Below are 23,892 nucleotides of genomic sequence, written 5' to 3'. Positions count from 1 at the left end.
CTTAAATTTATAGGATGATTTCGAGTGGATTTTATATATATTATTTATTATTCATTTCAAATATAACCATTTGGATACACAGAGAAATTAAAAACAATCAAATGTCATTTCAACCACGTACGAGACAAGAGGAGATCAATGAAACGTGAAACCAATTAACATTTGCTTATTGTCCATTTTCCTCCGTCGTATTCGATTTTATGAAAATGGGTTAGTCAAACTAAACCTAACCCAAATTTTGTTTTCTTGTTTTAATCAATTGCTTATAATTTTATATTAAATTGATAAAGGTTAATGTCCTATTCTTTGAGTACTGAAATTTAACTCTTATGCGTAAAATGAGTATTAACATTGATAAAGTTAAAAGATGATTATTTTCTTTAAAAAATTTTAAGTTTAAGTACAATATATATATATATATATATATATATATGAGTATTTTAGTTTATTATTAAATGGTTGCGATTTTTTAAAAAACATATACTACCTCATAATTGTTCTTTGACTAAAAAACTCAATGTGCATAAGATATGTGTAAATTTATTTTGTATTTTATTACAATTTGTGCTATTTTATGTGAGTTTTTCTTAATTCATTTTACTTTGATGGTAAAAAAGAATTTTATTTTTTTAGATGATTTGAATTTGAGGATCTAAAAATATTTTCTAGAGTAAAGACATATATATTAATAGCATAATTTTTATATGGGATAAAAGTAAATAAAATTTCAGAACTGACATAACTAACAAAATACGTAACTAATTGAAGAGATTTTAAATTTTATGGTGAACCTAAGCTTACCGTACATTTGTTATTTTAGCAGTTGAGTCGATAAAATGTTTACTTGATAAATTAAAGAAAATAAATTTAATAGAACGAGATAATAATTATTTTAATAATTGTAGCCGCCTACCAAGTCATCCTATATATGAAGTGTACTTACACCTTCCAATGGATAGCCGTGTACAGGTTTTCATTGGCTTTTACGTGTAAAATGAAGCTTAACATCGAAGTGGTTTCCAAAGAGATCGTGAAGCCATCATCTCCAACCGCCGACCAACCTCACCACTACCGGTTGTCGTTCCTCGATCAATTAACTCCCTCACTCTTTAACCATTTGGTCTATTTCTATCCCAAAATATGCGATATCTATGCCGATGAAATCACGATTCCCGATCGGCTAAAGCACTCCATTTCTAACGCTCTCGTCTATTTCTACCCACTGGCTGGTCGAATGATGGAGGACCAACTGTTCGTTGATTGTAATGATGAAGGGATACCCTTTGTGGAAACTCGAGTGAAATGCAAACTTTCCGATGTTTTAAACAATCCAGTTCCCAAAGAACTCAACAAGTTGCTTCCTTTCGAAATCCATGGCGTCAAAGAACTTCTCCTCGGAATCCAATTCAATGTTTTTGACTGTGGGGGGATAGGGATTGGTGTGTGTGTTTCTCACAAAATCGGAGACGCCCTTTCGTTTTTCTCGTTTGTGAAAACGTGGGCGGCCATTGCTCGAGGGGAGACGAAGATAACCGCACCGAACTTCGAATCGGCCTTGCTTTTCCCACCGCGAAACCTTCCGGGTACTCACCGAGAATCACTCATTTAGAAAAGGACCAACTTGTAACGAAGAGATTTGTGTTTGGAGCAACCAAAGTGGAGGAAATCAGAAGAAAATATGCAGACAACAGTAGCCAAACACACCCTACTCGCGTTGAGGCCTTATCGGTGTTCATATGGGAACGTTTGTTTACTGCCGTCGGTGAAAATTCAACATCCGATAAGCTTTTCTTAATCTCTCACTTGGTAAACATACGTCCAAGAATCGAACCTCCATTGCCGGAATCTTCATACGGAAACCTATACAGCGTTGCACTGACATTCCCATCCATGGAGAACAACATCGTTTCCCAGATGAGAGACTCCATTAAGGCAGTGAACAATGAGTACGTGAAGAAGCTACAAGATGGGTATAATCACTTTGAAAGATTTAGAGAGATAGCAGAAACTTATGGGAAAGACGAGATTGTTTCCTTTGGTGTGACGAGTTTATGCAGGTTTCCTCTATACGAAGCCGATTTCGGTTGGGGGAAACCCGTTTGGGCTGCTTCCGGAGATCGAGAAATCAAGAGCACCGCAGTTTTCTTGGACACCATAACTGGTGATGGAATGGAGGCTTGGGTTACCCTAAACAAGGAAGAGATGGCGAAACTTGATTCCGATGATGAATTGCTTGCATGCGTTGATGCTAAAAAAATATTGTAATGATTATTTACTTCCTGCATGTATGTGTAATGTGTTTGAGTGATTGTGTCAAAGCTTTAAAACTGTGTGCTGCATATCTTTGTTTGCCGAAGCATGGCTTTCAATTCAGGTTTGCATGTATTTATCATTTAGCCTAAACACTCTTTTTGAGGGTCGATAATGTAGATTTTAAGAATAAAAAAACATATAAGCACACAAACTTTAAAAAAAAAATTTGTATGCTGGTTAATGATAAAATTGGTATGAAATTCAATTCTTTTTAACCTTGTTGTTCATTAATTTAATTTGTTTATAAAGTCTTATGAATTAATATTAAAGGTAAATTGAACATTTGTTAGCGTATAATGTATCTGCCTAGTTATTGATATGACAGAACAAATATATTAGATCGAGTGACCAAGTTACTCATCTTTAATAATTGTTAATTAAAATAAACAATTACCAGCCTTCCAAATAAATGAAAACAAATTTGTATTAATATTTTAGTTAATTAACATTGATTTTCTATGTTTCTAGCATATGTTTAGCATGAATTGCAAGAATAATAATACGGCCTGCCGCCTCTTATTTATATGGTGTAGGTACACTAACCATTCGGTACACAGAAACAGATTTAGCAAGGAGATTGACGTCGAAGTGGTCTCCAAAGAGACTGTGAAGCCATCATCTCCGACGGCGGACGGACTTCGCCGCTACCAACCACCGTTCCTTTATCAACTAAACCCCTCACTCTATAACTCTCTGGTCTATTTTTATCCGAAAAAAATGTGACACCGATGCGGATAATGTCGATTTCCAATTAGTTAAATCAATCCATTTCCCATGCCCTGACGTATTTCTACCCACTGGGTGGTCGAATGACGGAGGATCAATTGTTTTTCGATTGCAACTAATAGGCTTTAGACCCATCCCCTCACGAATCAAGAATTAATTTTTGACTTAACCTTTTGATTAACGGATCAACTAGGTTCTTTTCTGACTTTAGTCATCATTTTAAGATACTCTCACATTTTTAACATCTTTAGGATATAAATAAATCTACAAGTGTCTTGAACAACTTGTAAATGAATTCTCTTGCACATATACTCAAATCATACTTAGTAAACTTTGCAAAGAGTTTTAATCACAAAATCATGTTTTAACAAACTCAAATTTTATTTACACACGGTTGTATTCGTAAAGTTTTGAGAAGTTACTTAATCGGTACTATTAGTATGCATAATCTCAGACGATTATGAAATTCTTTATATTTCATTTAGTGTATAATTTAGTCATTCATGATTTTTTTCTCATTCAAAAGGGATTTTTAATTTTTTTTAATTCTTTACAAGAATTGTTTAGGAATATTATACAAATTTATGAGGAGTTTTCAACTTTTCTAACAACAAAAGAAAAAATATATATCAAGTTTATTATAAGAGATTTCAACACAACTCTTGAGACAGATCATCTATTTTCTTTCCTCTATAAGAAAAGAGCTCAAAGAGATTTAATAGCTATAAGCAATCTTTTAGTAGCACTAATATCTATATATTTAGATTCATATTATTCAACATATATGAAGTGTACTTCTACCTGCCAATGGATAACACAAAAGCCTCGTTTACAGGGTTTCGTTTGCTTTTACGTATAAAATGCAGCTTAACATCGAAGTGATTTCTAAAGAGATCGCGAAGCCATCATCTCCGACCGCCGACCAACCTCACCACTACCGGTTGTCGTTCCTCGATCAATTAACACTCTTTAACGATATGGTCTATTTCTATCCCAAAATATGCGATATCCATGCCAATGAAATCACGATTCCCGATCGGCTAAAGCACTCCATTTCCAACGCTCTCGTCTATTTCTACCCACTGGCTGGTCGGATGATGGAGAGCCAACTGTTCGTTGATTGTAATGATGAAGGGATACCCTTTGTGGAAACTCGAGTGAAATGCAAACTTTCCGATGTTTTAAACAATCCAGTTCCGAAGGAGCTCAACAAGTTGCTTTCTTTCGAAATCCATGGCGACCATAAAATTCTCCTCGGAATCCAATTCAATGTTTTCGACTGTGGGGGAATAGAGATCGGTTTGTGTGTTTCTCACAAAATCGGAGACGCCCTCTCGTCCTTCTCGTTTGTGAAAACGTGGGCAGCCATTGCTCGAGGGGAGACGAAGATAACCGCACCGAACTTCGAATCGGCCTTGCTTTTCCCACCACTTCCGGGATTCTCACCGAGAATGAGTCATTTGGAAAAGAACCAACTTGTAACGAAGAGATTTGTGTTTGGAGCCACCAAAGTGGAGGAAATTTGAAGAAAATATGCAGACAAGAGTAACCAGATACGCCCAACTCGCGTTGAGGCCTTATCGGTGTTCATATGGGAACGTTTGTTTACTGCCGTTGGTGTAAAGTCAACGTCCGATAAGCTTTTCTTTATTACTCACACGGTAAACATACGTCCAAGAATGGAACCACCGTTGCCCGAATCTTCATACGGAAACCTACATAGCTTTGCACTGACATTCCCATCAATGGACAATAACATAATTACCCAGATGAGGGGCTCAATAAAAGCAGTGAACAATGAGTACGTGAAGAAGCTCCAAGATGGGTATAATCACTTTGAAAGATTTAGAGAGATAGCAGAAACATATGGCAAAGACGGGATTGTTCCCTTTGGTGTGACGAGTTTATGCAGGTTTCCTCTATACGAAGCCGATTTCGGTTGGGGGAAACCCGTTTGGGCTGCTTCCGGAGATCGAGAAATCCAGAACACGGCAGTTTTCTTGGACACCATAACTGGTGATGGAATAGAGGCTTGGGTTACCCTAAACGAGGAAGAGATGGCGAAAATTGATTCCGATGAGGAATTGCTTGCATACGTAATACGTTGATGCTCAAAAAATCTTGTAACGATGATTAACTATTTCCTGCGTGCGCATAATTGTTAAATATAATTGTTCATGATTTACGACCGATAGCTCCACCGTATATAAGACGAAGGAAGATATTTTATTTTTCTTCAAACATTATGATATTGAGAAAGAAGAGCTTTTGTAGGTTTTCTAGTGTTGCCTATTTCCCTTTCTCTTGATAATTATGTGAAATCTTATTTGTGTTCTACATACTCCCGACTAATTGACAATGAATGTTCAATTATCCCTATAGTCTCTTATGCTCAAATCCGTGACCTCTAAGAACAACAACAATTCTTTTAACCACTGAGATAATTTAATTCGTGCAACACTAAAAAGATTTCTAAATAAGTTTTTATCAATATTTATTAATTAACGATTATAATATAGACAAGTTCGTAGTTTTTTTATTTATCTAAGACAGGTAGATACATCTTTTATTTAGAATAAAACTAAGATATTGTCAAGATATATATACCCTTCGTAGTTAATTAAATAGATTATTTGTCTGTTTATCTATTGATTTTTTATTTCTTTTTACCGTAATAACATGTACCATTCTTTTATGAGAAATCACTATTGATGTTTTTGTTGGGAAATAAACCAAGTACAAGTAATTTCCCTATAACCATATTAGTGAGAATGCAAAATAAAAGCGGAAAAATAATACCCGAAATTGATAACGGAGTTCAGCCAATTGTGCTTACGTCTCCGGACTGCTGCAGATCTTTTACTAAGAGAGAAAATTTACAGGTGTTTACAAAACACTCACTACTCACAAAAAAACTCTCTAGTATTGGGAGAAAGAAATGATTTTTGGGATGGTTTTGAAGCTAAATGAGCTAGGGTATTTATAGTTGAAACTTAAGGACTTAATCTTGTAAATACCCTAAAACCTAGGGATTAATTGTGATTATCCCATTATCATTTTTCAACAAACATCTACCAAACTTTGAAAAACTATTTTTCAAAGAAACATTTACCAAACTTTGAAAACCATTTTCAAAGAAACATTTACCAAACTTTGAAAATCATTTTTTCAAAGTTGGTTACCAAACTTGAAAACCATTTTAATACTTTCAACAATCTCCCACTTGAAGACTGATTTTAATATGTCTTCACACCTCGATCTATGCAACAACTTTTCTAGTCTTGTTACTCTAGCATGCCAACTGAAGTTGAACACAACTTCAGTTTGTCTGTAGTCACCGTCTTTGTCAACATATCTGCCGGATTTTGAGCTCCACTGATCTTTTCAAGTTTCAAAATCTCATCTTCCAGAAGAGACCGGATAAAATGATATCGCAATTGTATGTGCTTTGTCCTGGAATGAAAAGACGAATTCTTTGCTAGATGTATAACACTTTGACTGTCGCAATAAAAGACATTGTTTTCTTGTTTATTGCCTAACTCTTCCAAGAAACTTTGGAGCCAAACCATCTCCTTGCTAGCTTCCGTAACAGCGACATATTCTGCTTCAGTTGTGGAGAGAGCAACTATCTTCTGTAGTTGAGAAACCCAATTCACTGCGGTTCCTCCTAGAGTATAGACATACCCTGTAGTGCTCCTTCTGATGTCAACATTTCCGGCTAAGTCGGCATCTACATAGTCTGTCAGTATCGTATCTCCACCTTTGAAACAAAGTGTTTTGTTTGTGGTACCCCGCAGATATCTGAGGATCCATTTGACTGCTTCCCAGTTTACCTTGCCCGGATTATTCATGTACCTGCTAACAGCTCCCACTGCTTGAGCAATATCTGGTCTGGTACAAACCATGGCATACATCAGACTTCCAATCGCTGAGGAGTACGAAACCTTCACCATGTGTGCACGTTCTTCCTCCGTCTTTGGTGATTGTTCTTTAGAGAGTCTGAAATGAACACCTAAAGGTGTACTTACTGGTTTAGCATCTTGCATCTTGAACCTGGAGAGTACTTTGTTGATGTACTCAGCCTGTGATAATATCAAAGTCCCTGACTTTGTGTCTCTCTTGATCCTCATCCCAAGAATCTGCTTTGCAGCGCCCAGATCCTTCATAGCAAACTGCTTTGACAATTTTTGCTTCAAGTTTATAATCTCTTGCATGTCTGAGCCTGCAACGAGCATGTCATCAACGTACAACAATAAAATAATGAAGCTATTGTCGAACCTCTTGATGTAGCAACAATGATCTGCTTGGCATCTGGTAAAACCACTGCTACTCATGAAACTATCGAACTTCTTGTACCACTGTCTAGGAGCTTGTTTTAAACCATACAAGCTCTTCTTCAACCTGCATACCAGGTTTCTCTTGTCTGCCTCTATGAAGCCTTATGGCTGCCTCATATAGATTTCTTCCTCCAAATCACCATGAAGGAAAGCTGTCTTTATATCTAACTGCTCAAGATGTAAATTCTCTGCAGCTACAATTTTCAACACCAGTCTGATTGTAGATAGCTTCACGACTGGAGAGAAAATTTCATTGTAATCAATACCTTCTTTTTGTTGAAAACCTTTGACAACCAATCTTGATTAATAGCGTTTGCTCCCATCGTGCTCTTCTTTGATCCTGTAAATCCACTTGTTATAGAGCGCTTTCTTGCCTGGTGGTAATTCAGCTAATTCCCATGTCTGATTTGACATAAGCGAGTCCATCTCATCTTTCATAAAAGACTCCCACTTGACTGAATCCTCCACTTGCATTGCTTCATCATAGCACTCTGGTTCACCATTGTCAGTCAGCAACAAGTAGTGCAAAGAAGGAGAATATCGTTGGGTTGGTTTAGGAATTCTGGAGGAGCGTCTTAGTTCCGGTGTGCCTGGTTCTTCTTGAACTGCTTCAGGACTGATCTGAACATTATTTCCAGAAATCTCCTCAAACTCAGCAAATTCCTTTGTTTCAGCTTTGGTATTGGAGCTGCTTGATTCTACAGTTGACTTACCTTTGTACATTACATTCTCATTGAAAATGACATCTCTGCTTCTAATGATCTTCCGATTTTCATAGTCTCAAAACCGGTAACCGAACTCATCACCGCCGTAACCAACAAAGGAACATTTGTTGGACTTAGCATCAAGTTTACTTCTTTCAGCAGAGTCTATGTGTACATAAGAAATACAACCAAACACTCTTAAGTGTGAAAGGTTTATTTCTTTCTTGCTCCAAACTTCCTCTGGTATTCTGCCATCCAAAGGAACTGAGGGCCCATGGTTGATCAAGTAAGCTGTAGTGTTGATAGCTTCAGCCCATAGAAATTTGGGCAATCCGGCAAGTATCCTCATGCTTCTGGCACGTTCATTCAGAGTTCTGTTCATGCGTTCTGCTACGCCATTCTGCTGCGGTGTCATGGGAACTGTTGTCTCCATCTTGATCCCATTGTGTGCGCAAAAATCTCTGAATCTCCTATTTCTGTACTCTCCTCCATTGTCAGACCTCAACCGCTTGACTTTCATACCAGTCTCGTTTTCCACCATGACCTTCCATTTTCTGAAGGTATCAAAGACTTTTGATTTTTTTTTCAGAAAATATACCCACACCTTCCTTGTAGAATCATCGATGAAGGTGACATAATATAATGAGCCTGCAAGAGATGGAACTGGAGATGGTCCCCATACATCAGTATGAACTAACTCTAACTTTTCAGCCTTAGGGGTCTTACCAATCTTTGCAAAGCTGACTTTCTTTTGTTTGCCAAAGATGCAATCCTCGCATAGTCCGACATCTACATTCTTTAGATCCGACAGCTTCCCCTTTGACAAAAGTGTCTTCATCCCTTTCTCGCTCATATGGCCAAGCCTTTGGTGCCATAGGTTTGATTTTCCATCAGCATCTGCTACTGCAATGATATTCTCTAAATTTGAGGTTACATAGAGAGTACCAGTCTTCTTACCACGAGCAATGACGAGTGCTCCTTTGGTAATCTTCCATTCACAACCTGAAAAGGTTGTACTGTATCTTTCTCCATCAAGCTGTCCTACAGAAATCAAATTTCTTTTGAGACCAGGAATATGTCTTACCCCTGTCAGCTTCCAGGTGGTCTGGTTTGGCAGCTTTAGTCGGATGTCTCATTTTCCGACGATCTTCAAGGTTTCATCATCAGCAAGATGAACCTTCCCAAAATCACCACTGACATAGTTCTCCATGATTTCTTGGCATGGCGTGGAGTGGAAAGATGCCCCTGAATCCAAAATCCATGATTCAATCGGACTGTTGATGCTTAAAATCATATCATCACATGTCTCATCCGTTATGTTGGCAGATTCCTGTGCGCCGGTATTTTTCTTCGGTGCTCGGCAATCTCTTTTGAAGTGGCCCTTCTTACCGCAATTATAACAGGTAAAATCTTTATTTCATGTTCTTGATTTTCCCCTTCTGGATTTCGATCTGCCACGATTTGAATTTCTTTCTGAAGTTCTCCCTCTGGACTCCGTATGCAAGGCTGAGGAGGTTGATGCTTCACCCGATTCTCTCCGTCGAATTTCTTCGCTCGGTACCAGATCCTGAACATCATCGAATTTTAATTTGTTGTTTCCCGATGAACTGTTGACTGCTGTAACAGTAGCATTCCAACTGTCTGGTAAAGATGATAAGAGAATTAAAGCTCGAACTTCATCATCAAATTCAATTTCCACTGAACTCAACTGGGTTGTGATTGTGTTGAGTTTATTTAGGTGTTGTGCCTTCGATGCCCCTTCCGTCATCCGCAAATTAAATAACCGCCTCATCAAATGAACTTTTTTTGAGGCTGATGGCTTCTCATACATACTGGAGAAAGCCGTCATAAGACCCGTCGTGGTCTTTTCCTTTGCTATGTTGAAAGCAACATTGCGGGATAACGTCAGTCGGATAACTTCGAGGGCTTGTCTGTCGAGAAGAGCCCAGTATTCATTCTTCATGCCCTCTGGTTGTTTTCCTGAGAGAGGTTGATATAGATTTTTCTGGTACAGAAAATCTTCAATCTGCATCTTCCAAAAGCCAAAGTCCGCACCATCGAACTTTTCAATTTTCACATTCCCTTCGTCTGCAGCCATCGCTCTCACTCGAATCTGGTTTCGTTTGGATCGTTTTTGACAATTCTTGCAAACCACCGTGTATTAGAACACCTCCGTCGACAAATTTGTATCGCCGATAAAATTTTACTATTCATGAAATTCACTATTCACGTGAATAGTAACCTCGCAAAAATTGACAAAATTCACAATCAAAAAGCTCTGATACCAGTTGTTGGGAAATAAACCAAGTACAAGTAATTTTCCTATAACCAGATTAGTGAGAATGCAAAATAAAAGCGAAAAAATAATACCCGAAATTGATAACGGAGTTCAGCCAATTGTGCTTACGTCTCCGGACTGCTGCAGATCTTTTACTAAGAGAGAAAATTTACAGGTGTTTACAAAACACTCACTACTCACAAGAAAACTCTCTAGTATTGGGAGAAAGAAATGATTTTTGGGATGGTTTTGAAGCTAAATGAGCTAGGGTATTTATAGTTGAAACTTAAGGACTTAATCTTGTAAATACCCTAAAACCTAGGGATTAATTGTGATTATCTCATTATTATTTTTCAACAAACATCTACCAAACTTTGAAAAACTATTTTTCAAAGAAACATTTACCAAACTTTGAAAACCATTTTCAAAGAAACATTTACTAAACTTTGAAAATCATTTTTTCAAAGTTGGTTACCAAACTTGAAAACCATTTTAATACTTTCAACAGTTTTACTACAAATAATACACTCAATGCTCCTCGCCAAAAATTACTCTTATCGCCCAAGAACTAGTAAAGAGTTATAATCGCTCCCCTTTATTTCCAAGGTGTGTGTCTTAAAATTGGACCTGTAAAATGTTTCTGATACAATTGATTGGAGATTTTTACTTACTATTTTAGAGGCGTTTGAGATGTCCGATGTGATGATTTCTCGGATAAGGGAATGTGTTTCACTCCTTCGGTCTCTGTTTTCTATCTCTCTTAATGGAGGTCTCGTTGGTTTCTTTAAAAGGGTAAAATGGGTTAGACAAGATGATCACTTTTCCCCTGATCACTTTGTTATTACTATGAATATATTGTCAATGTTACTGGATAAAGAGGCTGAATATGGAGTTATTTAACTCCACCCAAAATATCATAGAGTCTAGCTCACTAAGCTTTGTTTCGCTGACGATTTGTTAGTTTTCTCTAAGGGCAATGTTAACTCTACCTTGGGTGTTTGGGAGGTCCTAAAAGCCTTTCACGATTTCTCGGGGTTGCAATTGAATTCTGGTAAATTTGAGTTGTTTTCTTCTGAAATTGAGGAGGATGTCTTGCAAGAGATCTATGAGGCTACTGTTATCCGTAGTGGTAAGTTCTCTGTTAGATATATTGGTATTCCCTTCGTTGGTAAGAGGTTCTCAGTTAGGGACTGTCTTCCTCTGGTTGAGAAGATAGTTGCTAGGCTTCAAGGGTGGCAGGCTAGTTTCCTTTTGTATGCGGAAATGCTTCATCTTATTCTTGTTTAATTCATAGTATTGAGAATTTCTCAGATACGATTATTAAACGAATCAATCAACTTTGTTCTATATTTTTCTAGAAGGGTGATGATAAGTTTGCTAAAGGAGCCAGGGTTAGTTGGTCGTAGATTCGTACTCCTAAATTCGAGGGAGGGTTTGGACTCAAGGATCTAAAGACATGAAATCAAGTGTGTATAATAGGTTTGGTTAAGAAGTTATTGTTTAAAGATGATTCTATTTGGTTAGCTTGGGTTCACACTTGCATTATAAAGGACAGTTCAGTTTGGCATCTCTCTTGTCCCCAAAGTTGTAGTTGGACTTGGAGGAATTCGTTACAGCTTTAGCCTAAGGCTGCCCTAGCCCAGGGGCTACTGGGTTCATCCTGTTCCTCTCTTCAAGTCATTTAGAATGAGTTGAAGGTGAGATGGGATAAAGTGTCTTGTGATGAACTTGTGTTGCATTCAAGTCATATCCCCAAGGTTTCTTCTATTATTTGGATGATAATTTTGGACAGATTACCACTAAAAGCAGGCTCATTTTGTTTGGTATGTTTGTTAATGGATTGTGATTTTTCTTTGAAAGAGCAGCAAACGAGGGATTATTTGTTCTTCGAGTTTAATTTTTTCAAGGTCGTGTGAGAAGAAATCCTATAGATTTATCAGCTGAGTTGAGAGTTCCATTAGGCATGCTATCATTTAAAAGGAAAAGCTTTGTTGTTGGCTTTGTGAAGTTGGCTTGGAATTGTTATGGGACTGGTATCTGGGTCTGATCATGTAGAGTTATCAACTTCAGCACTAAAAAGTTCAATAGTAATCCCTTCCTTTTAACCCTTTGATAAAATCGACCTTGTAATAATGATTGAGAATATAGTTTATCAAAGTTGAATTGTTTTGATGTATAGCGTGTCGTTACGAGCGTAAATGAATAGAACGTTTGATGAACTGTTCGTATAATGTTAATTTATATTCGTTTATTAAGCTAAATGAGTATGAACAAAAATTTTATGTTCATTTAATCAATAAACGAATTCGAATATAAGTGTATTCGATTCGTTTATGTTTATAAACAAGTTTGTTTGAAAGCTCGTTTATTGATTTATTTATAAGTTTGTTTATTTATCTGTTTATAAGCTTGTTTATCCGGTTTTATTTTTTAAAATTTTAAATATTGATGAATATAGGGATTAATTTGAACATATGGTGAATTTCAGAGTTCAAAATATTAACCCTGTTAAATTAAGGACTAGTGATGTAATTTCACTATTTTGATGAATATGTTTGTGAACGTTAAACGTATGTAGTGGCAAACGCTAAACAAATATGTTCATGAACGTTCAATGAAAATATTCACAAATGTTAAATGAATATGTTTGAAAACACTAAACTTTCGAACACGAATTCCTTTAAAAATAAACAATCGAACATGAGCATGATATTAAATGTTTAAATGAATAGAAATCAAACATGAACGCCTTTAAAAATAAACAAACGAACACAAACTCAATCTTATTTGTTAAAGCTCTGTTCATTTACACTCTTACGTGCTTTTAAAATATCTTGATTTACACAAATACATATATAACTAGGGATGGACATAGGTAAGGATGGGTCGTGTTTTTGGTCCACTCGACCTGAGAACAAGGAGTCCTCCACCCGACCCGACCCGACCAATACAAGTTTTCACCCGACCTAATATATAACTTAAAAACCCGACCCAATCCGACCCGAAATAATTAAAAAAATTATTATTTTTCAATAAAAACAATGATTTAATTGAAAAAATCATATATAGAGGGGTATTATTGTAATTGATCCTAAATATTTAAGATAAAATTATATATTTTTTTCGGTTCGGGTATTTTTCACCCTAAACCCGAACCCAAATTTTTTTTAAAAAAATCCGATCCGATCGGGTCAAGTTGAAACCCGTAAGGTTCGGATCCTATACCCATCCCTATATATAACTTGGCGTTCTACACCTTCCTGTTTGAATAATATACGATTTTGGTGTTCGTTCCTCCACTCATGTATGTTTATATTTATCTTTCATTGCATAGATTTTGATAAAGGTCACTCAAACAGAACGAATTTCTAATTTTCTATCAAAAGGAAGTGAGACAAAATACAAGTTAACGTCACTTGATACAGAAAAACGCCAGTCAACAAATAGGTTAATATTTAATTTTACCCTAAACTACTCTAATTCATCAAATAGGTTCTTAAAAAATAATTTTATATCTAATTTACTCCCAAAAATTTCTAATTTCTAATTTTTTTAAACACCCCACCACCTCCGCCATATGCGACTGAGTTCCTTACAAAAAATAAAACCACACTTAAACAAACCCTCAGCATATCTTCCCTAGACCAGTGCTTGGCTGCTGGAGTTCTCCAACTCCATACGAACATCTGGATGACCAAGGTTACTTGATCCTTTGCGCTCCATAACTTGACCTGAATAAGAAGCATTCTTGATTCCTGTAATCCAAAAAACAAGGTCAGATGTGTTTCATAAAAGACAAATTCCAAGATGAGTTAAGAAATGGATTCCACAAGAAGTCATTAAGGTGGCGTTTGGTTAACTAGAATATTTTTGAGGGAATTGGAATCTGTTAAGGAATTAGAATCTGTCAGGAATTAGAATCTAATTTCATATTCTATTTGGTTGGCAGGAATTGAATTGGGATCAAATTTCATATTCTGTTTGATTCGCAGACATGTCAGATGAATTTGATTTCAGTAATGTAAAATGACAGGATTGCCCTTCTTGTTTTTTTGCTTAATTTTAGTTTGTTTTATAAATTACATGTAGCAATATATTATAAAAATTTTAAAAGAAATTAAATTTAAATTTTATTGATTGATTATTCATTTCAATAAATTATAAAAATCATGTTAATAAATATCATAAGTTAAAATCATCCCAATTAAGGATGGTCATGGGTCGGGTTTTTGGTCCACCCGACCCGATCCGAGAACAAGGGAACCTCCATCCAAGACCCGACTCGACCAAAATAAAGTTTCACCCGACCTGACCCGAATATATGAATTAGAAATCGACCCGACCCGAAATAATAAAAAAATTATTTTTATTCAATAAAAATAATGACTTAATTGAAAAAAATTATATATAGAGGGATATTATTGTAATTATTCCTAAATATATAAGGTAAAACTATATATTTTTTGGGTTGGGTCGGGTATTTTTCACCCTAAACCCGACCCGAATATCACACTTAAAAAAAACCAACCCGACCAGATCAAAATAAAGTTTCACCTGACCCGACCCGAATATATGAATTAGAAATCCGACCCGACCCGAAATAATAAAAAAATTTATTTTTATTCAATAAAAATAATGACTTAATTGAAAAAAATTATATATATAGGGGTATTATTGTAATTATTCCTAAATATATAAGGTAAAACTATATATATTTTCGGGTCGGGTATTTTTCACCCTAAACCCGAACTCGACCCGACCCGAATATCACACTTAAAAAAACCGACCAGACTCGACCAAAATAAAGTTTCACCCCACCCGACCCAAATATATGAATTAGAAACCCGACCCGAAATAATAAAAAAATATTTTTATTCAATATATGAATAAGTTACCAAAAGATTGATGAGGGTAATATGATCAAATTTCAATTCCCTCCAACAAGAGAATTGAATTCCCTCCAACAAGAGAATTGAATTCAATCATAGAATGGATGAAATTCACTTTCCCTCATTTGATTTGATGGAAAGTTGAAGCCACGAGGGATTCCAATTCTCTTGAAAAACTTGAACCAAACATGAAAAAATAGTGGAATTAGATTCCAATTCCCCCTAATTCAAGGAATTCATGCGAACCAAACGCCAGCTACTAAGGATGGAAAGTAGAACAGAAATGTACATGCTCGACAACCGAAAATATTGTTGAAAACTTGTGAGATTATTCTTGGGGCACTTACCTTTAAGCTTATCTGTAGTCATTGCTTGGCTGTTTCTTGTGCCGGAAAAAGGCTGTAAATCCTGGAATCAGGTGAATCAACGTCCGATAAGCTTTTCTTTATTACTCACTCGGTAAACATACGTCCAATAATCGAACCCGGTCTATAAAAACCTCTATGTGAGACACTTTAGATCATTGAATTAACTTTAATTAAGTTAATGTCACGGATTAATAAAATATTAATTTAATTTAAAAAATTGAAATAACAGTAAATAATACTAGCATAAGTGTAACAAAAAAAATGATCATTTTTGTAATTTTAGATGATTTTTAAAAAAAACAATAAAATATTATTTAAAGATTAAATATATGACTAATAAATTTATATGCATTTTTTTTCATTTGGATTATAATTTTTTATAAATTATATATCTTGAATTTATATTCACTCACATAATTTATACAATTTATTATATACTATTTAATGCCGGAGCAGATGCACTATGTCCATAAGGACTAAGTGCATCCCTATCATTTTGGATAATTTATTAAATTTAATTTAATGGGTTAAAAATAATATTTTTATTTTATTAGAAAAAGGAAAATAAAATTTTAGATATATTTTTAAATTTCTAAATCTGTTTCACACTCATTGATGTGCTATACCTTCCGCTCAATCAACCAACAACTCCCACAAATTTCGTGTCTATTTAACAAAGAGAAAGGAAGGTAAATCAAGTTAGATACGAAATTAGATGATAGGATGGGTCTCATATAATCATTCAAACACGAAACTAAATAACCAATACTATTTAATAACAAAATCAGATACGAAATTAATTTCAATTATAATTTAATTTAAGTTAATATTTTTGTCAACATCGATATAACTTGCTGGTTTACCCTCTTTGAATTCAAGCCAAAAATTTCTAACCTTATTGTAATTGTTAAATAAAAGAAACAACTACTACTACCCTTGTTGTAATTGATTTTCTATTTATATAGTGTAGGTACACTAACCATATGGTACACAGAAACAAAGCTTAGCATGGAGCTTGAAGTCGAAGTGGTCTCCGAGGAGATTGTGAAGCCATCATCTCCGACGGACGACGGACTTCGCTGCTACCAACTATCGTTCCTCGATCAGTTATATCCCTCACTCTATCACTCTCAGATTTATTTTTTTCCGAGAATATGTGACACTAATGTCGATGAAATCACGATTTCCGATCGATTAAAGCAATCCATTTCCAATGCCCTGACTTATTTCTATCCGCTGGGTGGTCGGATGACGGAGGACCAATTGTTTGTGGATTGCAACGATGAGGGGGTACCCTTTGTGGAAGCTAGAGTGAACTGCAAACTTTCCGATGTTTTAAACAATCCTGTTCCGAAGGAGCTCAACAAGTTGCTTCCTTTCGAAATCCATGGCGACCATAAAATTCTCCTCGGAGTCAAACTCAACGTTTTCGACTGCGGCGGGATAGGGATCGGTGTGTGTGTTTCCCACAAAATCGGAGACGCACTTTCGTTTTTCTCGTTTGTGAAAATATGGGCAGCCATTGCTCGTGGGGAGACGAAGTTGATCGGCCCGGAATTCAAATCAGCCTCGCTTTTCCCACCACGGGACCTTTCGGGATTCACGCCAATAATCAGTCAATTGAAGATCGAACAACTTATAACGAAGAGATTCGTGTTTGGTGCCACCAAAGTGGAAGAAATCAGAAGAAAATATTCCGAGAAAAGTACCCAAACACGCCCGACTCGTGTCGAGGCCTTATCGGCTTTCATCTGGGACCGGTTGATTTCTGCCATTAACGTAAGATCGAAACCCAACACGCTGTTCATAATTAATCACATGGTGAACATACGTCCAAGAATCGAACCCCCAGTGCCGGAATATTCAATTGGAAACTTCTTTAGCTTTGCACCAACAATCCCATCAATGGAGGACAGTAACCTCGTTTCCCAAATGAGAGACTCCATAAGAGCAGTGAACAATGAGTACGTGAAGAAGCTCCAAGATGGATATAATCACTTGGACAGCTTTAAAGAGAAGACATCAAGTTATGGCAAAGGCGAGATCGTTCCGTTTACTTTCACAAGTTTATGCAGGTTTCCTCTATACGACGCTGATTTCGGTTGGGGGAAACCCGTTTGGGCTGCTTTCGGAGATCGAGAAATCAAGAACACGGCAGTTTTCTTGGACACCATAACTGGTGATGGAATAGAGGCTTGGGTTACCCTAAACGAGGAAGAGATGGCGAAACTTGATTCCGATGAGGAATTGCTTGCATATGCTGATTCTCCAAAAAGCTTTTAAAGATTATCTACTTCTTGTATGTGTTTGTTGTCAGCTTTAAATATTGTGTGCACTGTTCTCTGTGTGTTGTTGAAGCATTGGGATTTTAAGAGTAATCCATATTCATATTACTATTGCCATTAATACAAATAAATGTTCTGTAATTACAAACTGGTAATTAAGCCAAAAATGTACATGTCATAAATTATAAACAAATCAAAACATTAGTCGATATTAAGATTTGGACATGACCCTAGCTGAAGATATTTTGATACAAATTACATAAAAGAATATAAAGAAAATATTATATAATATAGCACTTAATTCTATTACATCAAGCCTAATCAAAACTGTATATGATTTAAACCTAATATTCTTATACAACGTTTAAATTATCAATAATCATTAGTTAAAAATCTAAATGTAATTTAATTAAAATACAATATTTATAAAACATTAGTTTTTATAATCTTATTTTAATTAGATCAAATATTAATTTGAAAATTTTATAAACCCTAATTTATTTTTCATATCTTTGAAGCTTCCGTCGTCGCCTATATCATCTTTCGTAGTCGATTTAGTCTTTGTATTTTACCGGTGGTGAAAGATGATACCCACAAACGGTGACGACGACAATGAAAGCGGGAGCTTCAAAGTTATGAGAAATAAATTAGAATTTATAAATTAATTTAACGGTACTCATTATTAACAATGATCGTCCGTGCTCGTCGAACGTTACAGTATCGTACTATAACTAATATAATTATAATATTAAACAGCGAAAACCAAATCCACGTAGCGGAGATCCCAACCTCACAAAAAATTCCAAGATACGTAGCTTCTTCCACCAATCACAACACACCGCATCGTATCGTCCGTGCTCGTTGAATGTTATTGTCAATATTGTAAGTTAGATTAAAATGGTTGCTCTCATAATAAATATTTATAATATTTTATTTAAATTAGTCGATTAATATATTAAATAATAATAATTATACCAAAAATTGTAGACATTAAAAAAATCATTAATAATTTAGCCTTTAAATTAGCAAGTCAATTTAGAATTTTATTTATTTATTGCAGAATTTATAGGTTTAAATATATATATATTTGCTATTTTAAATAAGTACGTTCTCTTAAGTTAACTTCTGAAAAAAATTTGTTCCAAAATCGATACTCGAATTTTGATTTTATTCAGTATTTTATTATTTTATTAATAAGGTTAGCTTACATATAACGTGATACTCATTGATTGTAAAAAAGTGTTAGGTATCAAAATAAAATAATGGATATTGTTGGGAGGTTAAAAGGAGTAATAATCCATAAATAATAAAATTCGCGAATATGTGCACTACACCCGACACGTGTCTGTATACCTGATCATTCGATTCTTCGTACTAGAACTCATTTGGTCTGCTAAACAGGTGCCAAATTTCACCGGTTTCGCCGTTCTCCCATTTCCCTATCCTCCAAAAATAATAGAAATTAAAAGGAAAATAAATTCACTTCCTTTTCTCCTCCTCAGCTCTGTCTTCTTTCTCGCGTTTTCTCGCCTTCGACAGAAAATAATCCTCTTCTCGTTGCTTGTTTGATCGAGTTTCCCAGTTTCTAAATTTGGCTCGAAATTCGAGGAGTGTTTTTGAAGAAGCGGAAGTTTTTGGTATAATCTCTGTCGATTGCGTTTGGCGGGACTGAAGAATCTATTTTTGTTTGCTAATCTTAATCTTAATTCGGTATTTGATTATCGCTCATTCCAGGTCTTCTTCTTTGATCTATCTTTTTTATTTTTATTATTATTTAGTTTCTTTGACCTATTTGATTCGTCGTAAACCCTGATTTAGGTTAGGTACGTTTTCAGGGATTGAAAGCTTAAGAAATATATAAAAAGGAAAAAATGATTTGATTATTTTTTTGTGTATGCAGAAGTTCGGTTAAGCGACCGTTTTCGTTTTCCAATTTTTGAGTCGTTGTTGATGTTTAGGTATTTCAACACAAGGAAAACTCTGAAATTTGTGGTGCGTTGTTTTAGTTTGCCATCCAAAATCAAGGGGTTTTTCTTGTTTGGGTTATTGGGTAGATCCTGCATATAATTCTCTTCCCCCCTTTTCATCTTTTGTTTTTAATTTTTCCGTCTTTTAGCTATTCCCATAACCCTCCAAAACAAATGTAAAAAGAAGAGAATTTTAGTGTTTCCATTAAGAAAATATCTATACTGTTTTCGGTTAAAATTATTATATAGCATTTATTGAGGAAAGGAGAGCAAGGAATTGGCTGTATATACGACTTAGAACAATGACGTTGAATTTTTCCCATCGGCCTATCTTTCCTGCGCGTTTGACTGAAGATCGGGTTTCTTTTGGAATGGCGAATGGTTACCTTGCGGAAGGTATCCAACAGAAGAATGGAGAAGGGTGTAAGGAATCCTGGCATTCGAATCATGATTGCTTTGATTATGGAAGGGATAAAAGTAGTGCTCGATTTGGTTCTCATGAGCCTGTTTCCAATGATATTATTGATCTTTTGCCATCGGATCCATTTGGAATGGATATCAACATTACTGTCACTGCAATTACTGGTTGGCTTGAGGATTTGGAAATTGACTACAGTGGCTATGTGAGAGATGATTTGGGGACTGGTGATGGTAGTTCTCAGTTGTTTGCTGGATTGAACTTTATTTGGAACAACAACATGTGGCTTCAAACATTACCTGGGGAACGTAAAGGTAGTGTTTCTAGTGGATTTGGTGAGTATTCTCAGTCAAAGGAGCGAGAGAATGTGTTTGCTCATGTTGGCTTTGGATCAGCTTGTAATGCAAGGGACAATTTGTGTTTTAGGAATGAATATGTGGTTTCTGTTGATCAGGAAAATGATGATTTTCAGGATTGTGAGGTTTGTTCTGAGGAACAGGAGGGAGGTCCTCATGAAGCTCTGATTTTGGCCCTTGGTTATCTGGATGTGCGGGATCTATTTGCTGTTGAAAGTGTTTGTATGTCACTGCGCTATGCGGTTCAGAATGATCCCCTTTTATGGAGGAATATTCACATTGAACAACCACTAAGCGAGAAGATTACTGATGATGTTCTTTTACAAATAACTTGTAGGGCTCAAGGTAGCTTGCAATGCCTGAGCCTGGTAGATTGCCAAAGGATTACTGATGAGGGCCTTAAACGGGTGGTTGAAGAAAATCCAAAGCTATTGAAGGTTAGTTTGTTTGCTTTGGAAATTTGATTCTCGTGTTAGTTTCTGAATCTTTAATTGTACGAGTACCGAGTTGTAGGTGTATTTGCTCATGACCTTATCTGTCTGCATGAGTTAACCTTATTATGTATAGAAGAATCATATAATAATAAACTGGAATATGACTGAAGATGCTTTCATGGTGTAATGTGACTAATATTTTTATATTTTGAAAGAATGATATCGCTATCTGATCTCTGATTTTGTTAATTCTTGATAGAACCAATTGTTTGCTGGAGGTTGCTTTAAGAAATAGTTATTTAAGCCTAAATCCTAACAATCTTTAGACACGTTCACCTGAAGATAAATGTGTATTCCCTCATGAATTTTGGATATATCTATCAAGAAATAGCTTCTACCCTAATAGAGGCATTTAAGAAATGAGGATTGCTATAGGTTTGTTTGCTTATGCTTTTCTGCGTGATCAACCTGTAAGTGTATGTCCAGTGCATTTATGGAACTAATCAAAGTTACTGTCAACTTTCTTAAATTATTGTTTAACTTCTATTTAGCTAACATGCTTTGTTGCCTACTATAAATTAACATCCGGTATTGCATTTGAATGCAATGACATACATAGTTCTTTTTTTGTTTATATATGCGTGTGTGTGTTGAGGACTTTGTTCTGGTGCATGGAAAACCCAAGGCTTGGGAGAACCAAACCTATATCACCCTAACGGCCAGTGTTGTTTTGGGTTGGTTTTCCAAGCATTTTTCAAACTTAAATTGGCAATTTCATAATATTGTCCATTACTTTTTAGTGTAGGTCTTAAAATTTTCTTTAATATGATTATGAAATATTTTAATTTTGATTTATTTATCTTTTTTGCATCTTCATATTTGGAAATACTAGATTTTTGTTTCCTTTTTTTGTTATAAGCTACTAAATATGTGTCCTTGTAGCTGAGTGTCCCTGGATGTACAAGACTAAGTGTTGAGGGCATTTTGAATAGCCTAAAGGCTTTGAGGTCTGCGGGCAGACAAGGGGTGAAGCATTTGAGGATTGCTGGGGTATATGGTGTAACAATGAAGCATTTTGAAGAGCTGAAGATGTTGCTGGGCATGGACAACCAGATTCAGCAGATAGTGCACAAGCCACTTTTTTATAACAGAAGAAATGTATATCTCTCTTGTGAAGATGATCGTGCCATTGATATTGAAATGTGCCCAAGATGCAACAATGTGAGGCTTGTTTATGATTGTCCTGTGGAGGGTTGTCAGCAGAAAGGCCACAGTGGTCAGTTATGCAGGGCATGCACTCTTTGCATAGCACGGTGTGTCGAGTGTGGTCAATGCATTAATGATGGCGAATACGAGGAAACATTTAGTCTGGAGTTGCTTTGTTCAGATTGTTGGAGGCTACAAATAAAACCTTGATGTCTCATTTGCAAAATCTCGTGTTGCATGTATTTCCAAGATAATATCGTGTTTACTTGTGGATGGTCAATGCTGAAGTTGGTGGGAAAGTTCCAGAGTTTTCCAACTTGAACATAGATTCGACAACGAAGCACTTATCAAGTTGACACAGTAGATTGAGGAAATATTTCTGGTCTCTGATGCAAGTTGGATTTGATCGTGATCGGTTTTCTTGCTGTATGGCGCTTTGCACGGCAGGCCCTGGTTTTTCTGCAAGCAGCGGTATACATATCCGATCTCTTGAATCTCAACTTGGTTCCATAATAATTGGAATGTTTTCTTTGAACTTCCATGATTAGGATTGGAATTAGCAACGATTCAACTTTTGCTATTCGGTACTTGATTCGTAGTTGCTCTTCCATTGGATCGTGTAGACATCCGTGAATATGCACTGCTGCTGTGCCTTTAAAATATGTTGTTGAATGGATTTTTTGAAATAAAGCCTTTACTTCGTCATCTAAGCATAAATATAGTTTTTGGTATCAAATTTTAGTATTTCTGTATATTTAGACATCCAACTTTTTCTTTGATGCAATTTGGTACCTGGGATTTTGTTTATTATTGCACGTGCTCAATTTTAATTTGTTCATACTTACAATCAAAACATAATTTAGTTAAAGAAACAATATACATTATAGATTCAAAAGTTTGCGTATAATTTAAAGAATGTTAGATATCTAATTGTATCATTAAAAAGTTAAACATCATATTACATGTAAATACTAAAATTAAATTTAAATAAAACGACATCTTACCTAAAATCTCAAAGTTTTAAAGATTAAAGATGGTGAATATGTACTTATTTGTCTGGGGTTGTGATGTATTTAGATGTTGCTTTTCTAAAAGTATTGGTTCAAGTCAACTAAAACAAAACACATGTTAACAACTTAGCGTTCTCTCATACTTCGATTTGGAACAATATCTCTTCTATATTAACATAACAAATCTCAAAATAATCTAAATCGACATATTCATAGATTCTATTAGTGATTATCTGTCAATTCATCGATACCATACGATAAGAAGAATATTAAATATAGAGAAAATCGCCTCAGTGACAAAAAAAAAGTTATAATATACGATTTTAACCAACTTTTTTTGGATTTGCCAAAATGACCAACAAAATCGCAACGCGAAATAAAAATCGCAACGCGATCCCCAGAATCGCAAATCAGTTTCCAAAATCGCAACGCGATTCTTGAAAATCACAATGCGATAGTACAAATTCGCATTGCGATTTTCCAAAATCGCAACGCGAATATGAAAATCGCAACGCGAACACATAAATTGCAACGCGTATCCGTAAATCGCAACGTGTATCCGTAAATCGCAACGCGTATGGGTAAATCGCAATGCGTATCC

The 23,892-nt window shown here is 35.6% G+C and overlaps 2 protein-coding genes and 2 pseudogenes across 3 annotated transcripts; all 4 read left to right on the top strand.

Annotated features, from left to right (window-relative positions):
• Positions 1-972: 972 nt before the first annotated feature.
• LOC120133043 lies at positions 973-2,265 on the top strand (annotated as a pseudogene).
• Positions 2,266-3,899: 1,634 nt separating this feature from the next.
• Positions 3,900-5,181, top strand: LOC120139526 (annotated as a pseudogene).
• An 11,431-nt stretch (positions 5,182-16,612) lies between these two features.
• Positions 16,613-18,008, top strand: LOC120200122 (stemmadenine O-acetyltransferase-like). The gene has a single exon (XM_039201061.1). The coding sequence runs from the start codon at positions 16,624-16,626 to the stop codon at positions 17,896-17,898; it is 1,275 nt and encodes a 424-aa protein (XP_039056992.1). The 5' UTR covers positions 16,613-16,623; the 3' UTR covers positions 17,899-18,008.
• A 1,300-nt stretch (positions 18,009-19,308) lies between these two features.
• On the top strand, positions 19,309-22,708 carry LOC120199954 (F-box protein SKIP14-like). 2 transcript variants are annotated; one of them, XM_039200989.1, is made up of 3 exons: positions 19,310-20,250; positions 20,284-21,078; positions 22,018-22,705. In XM_039200989.1, the coding sequence occupies exons 1-3, from the start codon at positions 20,170-20,172 to the stop codon at positions 22,489-22,491; spliced, it is 1,350 nt and encodes a 449-aa protein (XP_039056920.1). In that variant the 5' UTR covers positions 19,310-20,169; the 3' UTR covers positions 22,492-22,705. The 2 variants fall into 2 exon arrangements, with proteins under 2 accessions (XP_039056869.1, XP_039056920.1); XM_039200938.1 differs by having other exon boundaries at positions 19,309-21,078; positions 22,018-22,708.
• The last annotated feature ends 1,184 nt before the right edge of the window (positions 22,709-23,892 follow it).

The sequence above is a fragment of the Hibiscus syriacus genome, unplaced genomic scaffold (genome assembly GCF_006381635.1).
Source record: "Hibiscus syriacus cultivar Baekdansim isolate YM2019G1 unplaced genomic scaffold, ASM638163v2 tig00000002_pilon, whole genome shotgun sequence".
Taxonomy (NCBI): domain Eukaryota; kingdom Viridiplantae; phylum Streptophyta; class Magnoliopsida; order Malvales; family Malvaceae; genus Hibiscus; species Hibiscus syriacus.
Note: the sequence above shows the minus strand (reverse complement) of the source record. Positions and strands in the feature narration are given on the sequence as shown.

Excerpts from the sequence above, each read along its gene's own strand:
- LOC120200122 (XM_039201061.1), top strand. The coding sequence starts at position 16,624 with ATGGAGCTTGAAGTCGAAGTGGTCTCCGAGGAGATTGTGAAGCCATCA.
- LOC120199954 (XM_039200938.1), top strand. The coding sequence starts at position 20,170 with ATGACGTTGAATTTTTCCCATCGGCCTATCTTTCCTGCGCGTTTGACT. Across the intron at positions 21,079-22,017 it reads AAAATCCAAAGCTATTGAAG|CTGAGTGTCCCTGGATGTAC; the intron begins GTTAGTTTGTTT and ends GTGTCCTTGTAG.